The following is a 13,124-nucleotide window of genomic DNA, read 5'->3' as shown; positions in this document are numbered from 1 at the left end:
TTCCCCGAGAGGGGCCACCGGTGGCAGCAGGTGACTGGGGATTCCCTCGGAAGATGGGGGGGAGAGGCGGGCTTTTCCGACACCATCTGGTTTAGGTCCCTTTCGGATCGAAGTGCACAAAGGTGCTTGACGTTGGTAATGGAATAGCTCAGAGCGTCCTCGGTTTACCTGGTGCTGTGTTTTCCAGAAGAGAAGCCAAAATGACACTAGGTGGAAAGACCGCTTGCTTCCTCCTCCCCACCCCCAAAATATAGTGTGTTGTGTTCCCTTCCCCCGTGCAGTGTCTGCGTGTGGGGTGGGAGCAGCCCGGCGGAGTGACGGCGCCGGTACCCCGCGGGGGGCGGAGTGGAGGCCAAGGAGCCCACCCGCTACCGCCGGCTCGTCGGGGGGTGCCCCCCTTCCCCCCCCTCCCCCCCACCCCCGCCCCCGGTAGCCGTGCGGCAGATGGCCTGACGTCCGGGAGGGCGGCCTGAGCCCTCCCGCCGCTAAACGCGTGACTGGAGCCGGGCTTTGGTGTCGCCGGGAGCTCCGCGGCCCAGCCCCGGAGGGTCCCGTGTGTAGTTCAAGAGCGGCCTTTCCCGGCTGGCAGCAACGGGCTTGTTTTTCCCAGCTATCTTGGCCCGACCTCCCATACCCCCTTCCCCCTCAAGCCTGTGTCCCCTTCCTTCCCTTCCCCCCTGCTCCTCGGTGCGGCCAGGAGACGGGGCGCACGCAGCATCCTCCCCTCGGTCAGCTCCTGCAGCCCCCGACCTCCAGCTGGCAACTCTCCTTCCCAAATCCCCCAGCCTGTGGCCTCTTCCTCCTCTTCGGAGCCGGGAAGGGCCCCCCCCCCCCCCTCACCCTCCCGCTCTGTGGATGGGGCCCGGTTTCGCTGGCTGCCTGGCCGGCCGCTGCCTTGCAGCGGGAGCCGTCGGTGTTCCGCTGCGTGATTGTAAACGGGTTTGACTGGCCGTTGATCCCGGGGTCAGGACTCTCCTCACTAATCCCTCGCTCTCCAAACACCGTCCCCCCTCCTCCTCCCTGCGTTCTCCCTCCCTCTCTCTCTCTCCTCTCTCTCCACCTCCCCCGCCCCTTCCACCCTCATCTTCCTCTTGCATCATTTATCTGCACACACACACCCCGACGGCACTGGGGGCACCTCGCAAACACCCACCCACACCCCTCTAAAGACACTCCCCAGACCCACTGCTTCACTAACCGGGGGAGATACACACACGGTTGCTTAGCGAGGAGGGCCCTTTCCGCAAGATGAGCCCCCCCGAACACTCACTCGGACAGACAGACACACGGATACTCTGCCACTGCCCGCCCCCACGGGGCTGCCCCTTCTCGAGCTCCCCACGTGTTGTAGAGGGAAGGGGAGAGCTGAAGCTGCGGCAGGAGAGGGTAGAAAGTGTGAGGGAGACGGGACAGAAAAGGGCTGGGGGGGGGGTGGGGGTGGTGTCGGTGAGTCACAGGGAACATTGCGGGGCCCGGGAAAGGGTCGGCTCCCTGCCCAGGAGCGTGTCCCTCCAGCTAATGCGTCAAACCCACGGGAACCTGCCAGATCGCTTGTTTTAGCTGCGTTTTGCTTCGCAGCAACGCTCAGATTAGCCGTTTGGTTCTCAGCCGGGTGGGGTGATGTTGTGTGGGGGTTTTCTTAGTGTTTTTAAAAGACATATTTCCTTTCGTAGCAGATTCTGCATAAAACAAAATGCTGCACCCGCGTCAGGCGTCCCGGTGCCTCCGGCCTGATGCTGCTGCATGCAGTGCAGCTGGCAGGGAGGATCACCCCCCTTCCGCCCTGCCAGAGGCATCTCGGGGGCCTTCTTGACCAGGCCCCTCCGAAAGCTTTGGGGCTAAGCCGTCAGGACTCCCTGCGCAGACTTTTGGACTCGTCCCTCTTTTCTGTCTTCAGGGGCAATTTCATGTGTCCCCTCCCGAATATCATGGGTCATTTTCAGCCGTCCCGCTTCTCCCAGGGGCCAGGGGCAGTCCCATCGGTGCCTCCTCCCCCCCCATCCGGGCTCACTGCGGTGTGACTCCGATTGAGGGCGCGTAGGAGTGGAGCTGGAGGGAACGGCTTTTCCCCGGGGCCCAGCACCACTCCTACGAGCTCAGCGAGTCCCGCAGGGAAAAACGGAGGGGGCAGGGTGGGAGGGAGGGAGAGAGGAAAAAGAAAAAAAAATAAATAAAAATAGGGAGAATGGTGAGGAAAAGAGCTGTGGAGTTCAGCCAAGTTTGCGCTTTGGCTCCAAGTTTGGAGCGGATCAAACCTGTTATCGCGCTATGCCTCCTGTCCTCCTGGCTCCTCTGCCGCCGCCCCCCGCCCGGGATTGAGGGACCTGTAGGCAGAGCGGTGATCGGGAGTGTTAGGGGGGTGTCGGGGGTACTGACTCCAAGCCCCCTATTCCGCAGAGAGGACACCTCCGGCCCTCTCTCCTTCACCTTACTCCCCGGATTTTCCCTCCTTTCACTGACAACGACATGACTTTCTTTTTGATTAATTCTTCCGCATAGGTGATTTTAATAGCTCTGTCAATCATATTATAGGAGGAATATTTCATACAATTTTAGGTGTAATGTACTTAAACCATAAATCGCTTACACCTATTCTTAGCTTTGCATGTTCAATTATACTTCTATAAATAACCTGCACAGCAAAAAGGCCGAAGACCGAATTCTTTTACTGTACCTAAACCTAACTCGTTTGCCTAGCAAAGTTGCTTTAACTTTCTTTGTATGCCCGAAAGTGAATTTTAACTCGAATTAACCTAAACCGCCAAACCAGTAAATCACGAACAGCAAACATTTCTACCCTTATGGTGTTGGGGAATGCGGTGGCTTTTTTTTTTTTGGGGGGGGGGGGGGGGGGGGGTGGTAGGGTGGGCAAGGTTGGACAGAGGGGATTTATTTTGCTTTGAAAGGCAGTCTGAGAATATTCGAAACTTATTTGAATATAGCTGAGATAGGGTCCGTTTAATCCTCTTGCGTTGAAAGTGCAGGTATTCCTATTATTCCAGGCATAACGCCACTGAGGCGCTAAATCGTGAGGCGAAGAGGGAAAACTCGTTAAAAGGAGCTCATTTAGAAAGTCGGAATATTTCTCTCTTCAGCGCTTCCCCCTAGTATTTCTAGTGTTTTGGACTCATACAGCTGTTTATTTGCTTTTCTCCTTTGACTACCCCATTCTGCCTGTTCTATCAGTCTTTTGCAGCCACACAGAAACTCCTCGCAGGGATTTTTTCCTTCCGCATTGTCAGTAAATGTGATTTTCAATAGCTATGACCCTTAAAGAAAAGGCACGTAACGAGGTTGCATCAGATGTATATGCGTCTGCATGTGCACACTTACACACACACTCCGGCCATGATGCTATCTATAGTATGTATAGATATGTGTGAGTACGTACATACACGGCGGATAACGAGTTTCAAGAAACAGTTCAACAGGTGCTCAGCTTATCCTGTGTATTTAAAGGTACACCTATTAGTATTTTAAACTACACGTAGGACTGTGCTTGGCTGGAAGGGACCCACGCCACGGAAGGTTCCTCACAGGTTCCTGATTTCTGTCTGCACTATTTGTAAACTGAGGATTTCCAAAACGAGCCTGGGACTGTCTGAATCCGCACACACCTTGCCTTCACCAAGGGTGAATAGTAAAAAGAAAAAAAAAAGAAAAGAAAGAAAGAAAAAATAAACAAGGGAGGGGGTGTGTGCAATGGTGAAATTTTGGTTTGAAATCAATACAGTTTCCATGAAAATTTTGCCGTCATTTTAACGAAGTAGAGATTGAAACAAAATTATCAAAATGACACCTAAGAGTTCTATGAGGAAGTTGACATGCCAGCGTTACAGGTGAAGTGCAATCTCCAACACGGACCTAAATGGCTCTTTCATTAACCAAGTAACACTTCCCCCACTCCTGGGTGGACGAAGTACTCCTTCGCCAGCGCTAAAGGTGGTTCAAGCAGTCCCACAGCCTACTACCACCGACAGTACCGCCCTGGACGTGAAAAGTAGTTTTTCCGCTTTTGTTTAAGCAGTTACGACCGATTAAAAAATTTATTTGTTACAATACGATATTTCAACCCGGCGCTCAATGGTGTTATTACTATCAGCCGAAGTTTACAGCAAACTTTTAATTCCAGCATATCGAAATGTACCCATCAACAGCTGGGGGAGGGAGGGAGGGGGAAGGAGGAGGAGGATGATTAAATTAAATTTCAAAGCATGGATCAGCATTCTGCCATGACCAGACCCGCACCGTTCTGCTCGATGCCGCCGCAGCAGCGGCTGAAACGGGCGCTCTGCTCTCGGGGGTCGGGAGCGCTGCCCCGCCGCTCCCTGCTAGCCCCCCTCGGGATGCCCGGGAGGAACGGGGCTGCTTTTCGCGCTTGGGGTTTAGAGGTCGTTGGGTTTTTTTCGAGACGCTCAAACAGAAGCGCTTTCGCTTTTCATGGCGTTAATTAGAGGGGAAGTGGCGCGTCCGTCGGTACTTTCGCGTCCCCTGGGGCAGTCGGTGCCCCCCGGGCCGGCGGTATCCCGGCCGAGTGGCTGGCAAGGGGCAAGTTATGGCTCCGGGCAAGGTCCGGACCGCCAGCACGGCTCTGAAATCCACACAACGAACGTTCACGCCTAGGAAGAGTCATTCAGTAAGTTGCCTTACTTCGCAGTATGGAACGAGTGTTAAAATGATTCAGTTTTGCTCACTCCGGAGAGATACGGGTTAGGCAGGAGACATCAGCATTTACTAACAGATTACGCTTCGTTCTACTCGCCGCTCCAGTTAAAAACTTCCTCCCCGTATCCTAGGTTGACCTGCTGCATTTCCAGACATACCACAGTAAATACTACCTTGTTCTGCGGTAATTTTTTTTATATATATAAAATAAAAATATAACAGGTGACTTTTTCCGCTTTGAAATTTATTTAACTCAAAATTGAACGCATCCTTAGGATTTCTGTTTAGCAGAAAGGCTTTTTAAGTAAACTATATACACAATCTGAAATCCCTCGTAACGCCTAAATAAAAATATTCACAATGCATTTACAAGAAATGATACCAAAAAAGCCAAACAAAAACCCAAAAACCCAAAACAACAAACAAACAAACAAACAAAAAAACAACCCAAAGCAAACAGACAAACACAATAAAGTTTTACAAAATCCAGGAAAAACTCCAACAAGCTACCGGCCTCCAACTGGAAAAAAAAAAGTTGTATAAATAACGAAATTAATAAAAAAATTAACCCCAGAAAACAAAAACGCGAGAACATCTACGGAAAACTTTTAAGTGTTGTTTTGGGTTTGCCTTAGTACATGAGTAATAAATGAGAACTGTTTCCCCATCAATTTAGAGTTAATTAGGCAATAAAAAGCCCTCGCAAGAAGCCATCCGTGACCGAAATCGTACCGGTTCCGCGCGGTATAAAAGTTGGCGTCGCCTACAATAACTTTGTATGGTTATTATAGACAATTTTCGCCTTTTCGCCGTAGTATTTTTTCCCTTTCCCTTTCTAACTCCTCTTTGCAAATAAACGCTCTATGTCTCTTGGGTGAATGATAAATACTGTACAAAAAGTCTCGATAAAACACAGAAGTTCAGTCTAAAACTAGTTTCATAAACTAGTCCTTCTAAAAAAAAAAAGGTAAGTAAAGCAACCGTTACCTTTTTCTCTCTCGTTATTATTATTATTATTTATTATTATTATTACAAGAACATCAAAACATTTCTTTTCTGTACAAAAAGGAAGGAAGAAAGAAAAAAAACAAAACATAAAAGAAGAGGGACAGGGGACGGTGGGCGGCAAGGGGAGCAAGAGGCAAAAATAAGAGGGGGTATCCCGGGAGCGGGGCAGGGAGTAGGGACGGGACGCTGGCGGGCGGCCGGGACAGGAGCAGGCGGTTGCAGCGGCCAGGGCCGGTGGCCAGGCCGATGCCCGTCCCCGTGCTCTCATCCGCCACTCCCGGCGCCGATGCCGGAGGGCGGCGGGGTCTCAGATATGCGTCAAGGGGACGGTGCCATTCACCCCCGTACTGGCGCTCTGGTAGTGTTGGGGCAGAGAATGGAGCCTGCTCTGGGCGGCTGCTGCCGCAGGATCCCCGCCTTCTCCCGCCGGTAAGTACATGCTGATCATCTCCCGGAGGTCCCCGGGGCACGGAGCCCGCGAGTGCGAGGTGACGGGAGGGCTCACGCTGGGCTCCGACTTCACCAGAGAGCCCAGGGCGCCCAGCGCCCCCGAAGAGGCGGCCGCCGCCGCCGCCGCTGCCGCCGCCGCCGCCGCCGAGTTCTGGTGGGGCTGGGAGCCGTAGGGCAGGGCGCCGTAGCCCGAGGGTGAGGCGCTCATGTAGCCCTGAGAGTTGGAGATGGGGCTGTACTGCAGAGTGCCCATGTCGTAGCGGTGCATGGGCTGCGGGTTGTGCGGATGGTGCGGGTGGTGGGGGTGCGGATGGTGCGGGTGGCCCCCGCTGCCCGGGTGCTGGCCGTAGGCGAGCTGCGCCTCCTGCATCATCGCCGCTGCCGCCGCTGCCGCCGCCACCGAGCCCGGGTAGGCGCCGTTGGCCCAGCCGTTCATGTGAGCGTAGCCGCCGCCGGCCGTGCCGCCGGGACTCTCCAACCGCTGCCCGACGCCGCCAGGACTGACGCCGACGCCCATGCCCACACCGACGCCGGCCGGGCCTCCTCCGGCCGAGCCGGCGCTCAGCAGCCCCCCGGCCAGCGAGTACTTGTCCTTCTTAAGCAGGGTCTTGGTCTTCCGCCGGGGCCGGTATTTATAATCCGGGTGCTCCTTCATGTGCAGCGCCCGCAGCCGCTTCGCCTCGTCGATGAACGGTCTCTTTTCGGCCTCCGACATGACTTTCCACTCGGCCCCTAGGCGCTTGCTTATCTCCGAGTTGTGCATTTTGGGGTTCTCTTGGGCCATCTTTCGCCGCTGGCCCCGCGACCACACCATGAAGGCGTTCATGGGTCTCTTGACCCGGTCCTGGTTCGCTTTGTTCCCCCCTCCACCTCCGCCGCCGCCGCCGCCACCGCCGCCTCCACCACCTCCTCCCGCTCCGGTCTGCCCCGAGAGGTTCGTGGGGGCCTGGGCTCCGCCGGGGGAGTGCAAGTCCGTCTCCATCATCATGCTGTACATTCAAGTAGCTTTTTTATTTTCCACCGGCGCCAGGCGTGAAAAAGGAATCACACATAGAGAGAACGAAGCACGGGAGGACGGGGAGCCGAGCGAGGCGAAGCCCGTTCGTGTCGAGGTAGCGACCGCCGAGCAAAAAATAAATAAAAAAAAAAAAAAAAAAGGAAATGGAAAAAAAAAAAAAGGAGGAGAGGGAGGAGAGAGAGGAGGAGAAAACGGCGAGGAGAGCGATCGGAAAACTTTCTCCCCGCTGCAGGTTCCCGGCTTGGTGCGGGGGGGTCTGTGGTGGTGGCTGGTGGTGATGGGAGCCCTCCGCTGAGCCGCGCACCCCTCGGCTGGCGCTCTCCTTTGCCCCGCGCGGAGCTGCGGGTGCTGCGGGTGCGGCGGCTTGTTTGTTCTTTGAGAACTTGGAGGGAGAGAGGAGAGAGAGAGAAGGGAGGGAAGGGAGGGAGGGGAGGGAGCGTGTGTGACTTGCATCCGCCGATCGCAGGTGAACGGAGGAGAAGAGAGAGACGGGAGAACCCACCGCCGCACGGGAGGGGGCGGAAAAGAAGGGGGGGGGGGGGGAAGAAAAAAAGGGGAAAAGTATTTAAACGTAAATTAAAAAAAAAAAGCGGGAGGAGGATCGGTGGAGGGAGGGACGGGTAGAGGGAAGACGGGGGGGTGGGGGAAGGAGCCCAACCAAAACACGCGCCGAGCCGACGGCGGTAAGCACACAGTACTTCGCTGGCGGTGGCCGATCTCCCTCCCGCGGCCCGGACGGGACGGGACGGGGATGGAGATGGAGACTGCGATGGGATGGGACGGGACGGGAGAGGAGGAGGAGGAGGAGCCGCCGGGCGCGCGGTGCTGCGGCCATACAGCGCGCGCCTGAGCCCGCCTTAAATCGCCTTGGCGGCGGCCAATGGAGGAGCGACGGCGGGCGGCAATTTGCATGTGGCGCGCGCCGAGAGGTGACGTCCAGCGGGGCTGCGCCCGCGCCCGGGGCGAACAGTGAGGTCACGGGGCGCCCCGTCCCTCCCTCCCCGCCGCCCCCCGACGGCGCCCCCGGGTACACACACACACACACGCGGGACACTGGGCAATCCCGCCCGTCCCGCCGGGCATCGCTGGAGGGAGGCCTCGCACCGCGGGCTGCCCCGTGCCACCTGCGTGCCCGGCACTTAGACGGCCGTAGAGAGGAGTTTAGAGGCAGGCTGGGGCCCCTCGGGCTGCCCGCCCATGGCCCAGCTGCTCTCGTCGCTACCGCAGCAGTGAGAGAGGCATCTAAACGCACCGTTTGCCCAGGATTTGAGCCGTTCCGGAGTTCCCACCGGAGCTCTGCTGGCAGGCAGGAGCAGGCAGGGGCCTCTCCTCGGTGTTAAAGGTGCTGCTAGGCTGGGCCCAGGCCCTAGCAATGCTGGGCGCCGTCGTTATGCACTTAGTATTATAGGGGTGTAGAAGCATCTGAGACTAATGAAGGTATATGTTGTATTTGTATAAAGTATAGGAGCATGACTTCCCCCACCCCGAAAATATTAAAAGTCTGCCTTTGTACCCTGGCTGTCCTGTGACATTACAGTTATTTCATAGAGGGGACAAAACGTTCATAAATCCCCTCTGTAATCTTTAACCATTGCCGCAGGAATGGCCGGTCCGTCGCACACAAACCGCTGACCCCATCGCCTGTGGCCAGGTAGGGAAGGGGTGGCCCGGCATCCCTGCCCTTTTCCCGGTCCACAAGCATTCATTTTCCCTACCCTAGAGGCCACCCAGATTCCAGAGCCTGGAATCACCCCACCGACTGTCATCACCGGTCAGAAGTTTTCTGCGGGAGGAGCACAAAGCTCCAGCCTCAGGCACTGAGCTAGCATTAGATTTCTTTTAATGTATTCTCCTTTTTTTTTTTTTCCCCATTTCCAATGGATCGTCACGAAACAGCGATCTCATCACGATAACCCGGGTCTGCTGCGGAGAGGAAAGCACCTCTCCATTCCTGATGGCTGCAGGATGGGCCCGCTTTGGACCCTTCAGGATCAGACAGAATGCTGCTGAGAGCTTGGGTGTATGTGGGGATGATTTTGGAGGGACCCTTGCCCCCTCCAGTCGGCCCGAAGATCCCAGGTGGTGGGGGATCGCGCTGATATTTCGCTGTGCTGATGGGTTGCCACATCTGTAGGGGCAAAACAAACGAGGCCGATGTGATTGCTAAATGATGTATTAAAAATATAATTGGTTGGGGAGGGGAGAGAAGGTTGCTGCAGGAGGCGCCTTTCCACTTGAATGGCCAAACGAAGACATTAGGAGTAAAAACTGCTAGATAAATGACAGTGCTTGCACATCTTCCACGTTTCCCCCTGAATTTTGATACGGAGGTACCAGGAGGCCTTCTGGCAAATAAGTGGGACGAATCGGTGTGGGACAACTTTTCTCGGATGAGTCCCTCGTACCCTGAGAGCCCGTGGACTCCGCAAAAACCCAGGATCATCCCTGTGAATGGGGGATACATCCCTCTTCTCCCCACAAGGTCAGGGAGTTTGACCCTGCCCTTCCCGTCCCCGCTGCGAGGGGTAACGGCTCATCCACGCCCTCCACCTCGGAGGCTTGCCCCCACGCTGGGCTTTCGTTGCGGGGCTTCCTGCGCCCCGGGCAAATAAACACCAAGAGACCCTTCCCTCTCCTAAAAGCAGCCAAACCGCCATGAACTCGGTCCTTTGGGGTGAACAAACGCGGACGGGGAGCGGGAGGGGGAAGGTACTGTTGGTGTTACCTCCTTGCCTCTGCCCCGGGCGCACCCCTCTCCCCACGGCCGGAGGGTGTATATCGACAGGCGAAAGGAAGGGGGTAGGTTAAAACCCAGCTCAGGTTACAGAAAGGGGCTTTTCTTCCATGGTAAATTTGGTGCAGATTCCTACGTGCGGGACAGGGACAAGGTCAAGCACTTTCGTGACTGCCTTTTGGCAGAGGCGACAGTCCTGGAGGGGCTGGGGTGGTGCAGGCGGGGGCTGCGTCGGGAGAAAAAAAGTCCTTAGACTTTTCATAGAGGAAAGTGGAGTTCCGAACAGCCAGGAGTCGAGTGGTGGCGGCAATAAGTGGGGTCTCACGACACGGACAGCGGGGTGGGAGCCGTGTGTGCGTGGTGAACGCTGCGGAGAAGCCAAGGGGAGGAGGAGAGGACATCCTGCACTGGAAGCCTACCGGGGAGGGCTAAAGATCCGGCAAGAGCCCTCGCCGCTCCCCCGTACCCTCCGGGGCCGCTGGCAGGGCAGGTGCTCTCACGCCGGCCGGAGCGGTGAGTGCTGTCCCGGCCACTGCTCCCCCCTCCCCCCCCGGTACAAGCTGCTGCGGGAGGTACCCGAGGTGTCCCCGCCGAGCTCGGCCCCGAGAGGGAGGAGGGGGCAGGGGGGCTACGAGCCCGAACAGGGCGGCCCGGAGCAGGCGGCGATCGCCGTCTGCTGGCTGCCGCTGTGCCTCCTTCGTTCGCCCCGGGCTGGGAAGATGCCGTGGGGAGATGCTCGAGGTGGGGCGGAATGCTGGCTGATCCCTCGCCAACCCCGTCTGGAACGCGGGCCGGCAGGGAGGGGGGTGGGTGACTCTCAGCTTCGCTGGTCAGAGCGAAGTGGAAACCGGCCCCTGGGAGCCGTCACCCTGGCCAAAGCGAGCAACAGGGAAGGAGCAGGGAGGACAGGGAAGGAAGAGAGGGGAAGCCTATTGCTGCCTTAATGATTTGGCTACTCGGACATCACTTTTTTTAACACACACTGCTACCCAGCCGGGATGGGATGGAGGAAAAAGGGCTCAGGAATAAAGTCTACTGCTTTCTTTTCCAGCACTACCAACTATTCAGGCAGATCCTACAGCCCCAGTCCCAAATCAGCTACAGGCTCTTCGTGTGTTTTGTTGTCTTTTCCCAGCTTGCTGGGTAAAAGCATTTGGAGAATCTCTGGAGCTTTCGAGTAGGGGCTCACCCTGTGAACGGTACTCACACATATAATTCAAATTTCACAGCTGACCTGCTCTGAAAACCTCAATCAGCTTCTAATTGAAGGGAAAACAAAATATTGCTTCCCTACAGCAGAGCTAACGATTTAATCATTATATCAGACATTATAGCTTTTAATTAGGCTAATGCTGATACTGTATGGAAAGAGATAATTCAACACAGTTCTTGATGAATTCTGTAATTGGGTTAACGGAGGAGCAGTTGGGGGAAGAGACGTCAATATTCAAGCTGCGTTTATAGCCACCAGGTTTATGAATGGAAGGAAAGGGGGGTAAAAGGAAAGAGGGGGAAAGAAAAGGGCTAAAATCCCCTGACGAGAAATGTCTCCCCCATTCGCCCAGGAGAGCCGTGCCAACCAACGGGAAGCCTGAAGAGGAGAAAGGCTGTCCTGCCGCTGCGCCCGGGCCAGCCCGGGCTGCAGCAACACCAGAGGGACCCGAGCGGCAGCCCAGCTGTGGGACCTCGCTGCGGCTCTCCGGAGCAGCTCGGGGCTGGCATGGGGGTCTTGGCTCCCAGGCTGTTTTCCCTGTATCTCTCCCCCTCCCCACAACTGACGGGGTCTCCCACCGCCGCGCTGTGAACAGGCAGAGAACATTCTATGGGGGTGCCCCAGGGTAAAGGAGCGGGGCACGGAGGGAGCTGAGGGTGGGTACGAGACGGAGCCAAGAAGGTTTCTAAAGTCCTAAGGGGAGCAGGCAGGTACCCTCCTCTCCTGGGGCCGACTAGGACTCTGCGGCCAGGAGCCGCTCGCCTCACGGGCAGCGGAAGCGACATGGAGCCCAGGTGTATGCTTAGGACACTTCCATTTATTTATTTATTGTGCCAGATAAAAGGACTGCTGGAGCCATTTTTCTGAAGGAATTATGCATCACCGTCCCCCTTCCCCAGTATTGACATATCTCCCCTTTCCGAAGAGTTTGTCTATCCCAGCCCTTTTTGTTTTCGCTCCTTCCTTTCTAGTTTTTACCGGCTTGGAAAATGAGCTTTATATTTTCGTTGCGCCTAAAAGAAGTAGTATCGATCTCCCGCACGTTTGATCTCTGCGGCAGTAGGCGGCTGCCCCGACGCGGCAGCGGGTCCCTTCCTTCCCCCCTCCTCGTCCTTGCAGGATGCACCGAGTGCCCCCTCACCTTGGAAGGGGTCCGATTCTTCTCCCGGTGGGAGTTAGGAATCGGTAGAGAAAGCAGAATCGGGTCTTAACGAAGTTCTGCCAGCAGGAGCATCTTCTAAAATGTTTGTTTGTGTTACGCATTAGCTCAACTCTCCGCACAATACCATTCCGAAAGAGGAATATCCTGTATTGTGATCTGTCCTTGTCTTATTTTGTCAGTAATTATAGTAAAATTAAACGGGTCATTGATAACATTCCAATGACACAATCCCCTGTAATTAACAGGCTGAATACACCTTTTTACATTACAGGAAAGTTGTAATTTTCGAGTCTTTTCACATGTTTTATTTATTATTATTATTATTATCACTAAGGCACACGCCGGGAATACGTGCTAATCAGATGGCAAAATATCTCGCTGGAGATGAGGGCTTGCACTGTCTTATTTTCTAGGGTTTAGGGTATTCCATTTAAAGGGATGATCGAGAGCCCCTGTAGACGAAAAACATCTACCCAGCAATTTACTTTCTACCATAAGGGAAATATTTTGAAGCTATAGTTTTGTAAGGCTAAACTTCTAAAGGAAAGAATTAAAACAAGAGCTGCGGGGACGGACAGCTCGTCGAAGCGGTAGGACATGAGAGTTACTACGAAGTTAATCTTTAAAATTGCGCTGTCGAAATGTCAGTCACAAAAAAAAAAGAGCTTCACCAAGCCCAAATGCGGCATCCCATTTACAGGAGGGTGACCTGGCTGTTGAGGCTGTGCCACATCTCTTGGAGAAGCGGGCTTTAGGGAATAAGGGGATCTTTCTGGTTTGCACCCCCGTCAGTTATCCCCAAATTTCAAAAGCATCATTGAGGGCAAGTCAGAATGAATTTGTGTAAAAAATAAACTAGGAAAGAAAGAAATTA

General features: G+C 55.0%; 1 protein-coding gene across 1 annotated transcript; it reads right to left on the bottom strand.

Moving 5' to 3' along the window:
* Window positions 1–5,980: 5,980 nt before the first annotated feature.
* On the bottom strand, window positions 5,981–7,173 carry SOX1 (SRY-box transcription factor 1). The gene has a single exon (XM_034074476.1). The coding sequence runs from the start codon at window positions 7,118–7,120 to the stop codon at window positions 5,981–5,983; it is 1,140 nt and encodes a 379-aa protein (XP_033930367.1). The 5' UTR covers window positions 7,121–7,173.
* Between the last annotated feature and the right edge of the window lie 5,951 nt (window positions 7,174–13,124).

Source organism: Melopsittacus undulatus, chromosome 2 (assembly GCF_012275295.1).
Source record: "Melopsittacus undulatus isolate bMelUnd1 chromosome 2, bMelUnd1.mat.Z, whole genome shotgun sequence".
In the NCBI taxonomy this organism is placed as follows: Eukaryota; Metazoa; Chordata; class Aves; order Psittaciformes; family Psittaculidae; genus Melopsittacus; species Melopsittacus undulatus.
This window is presented reverse-complemented; position numbering and strand designations above follow the sequence as displayed.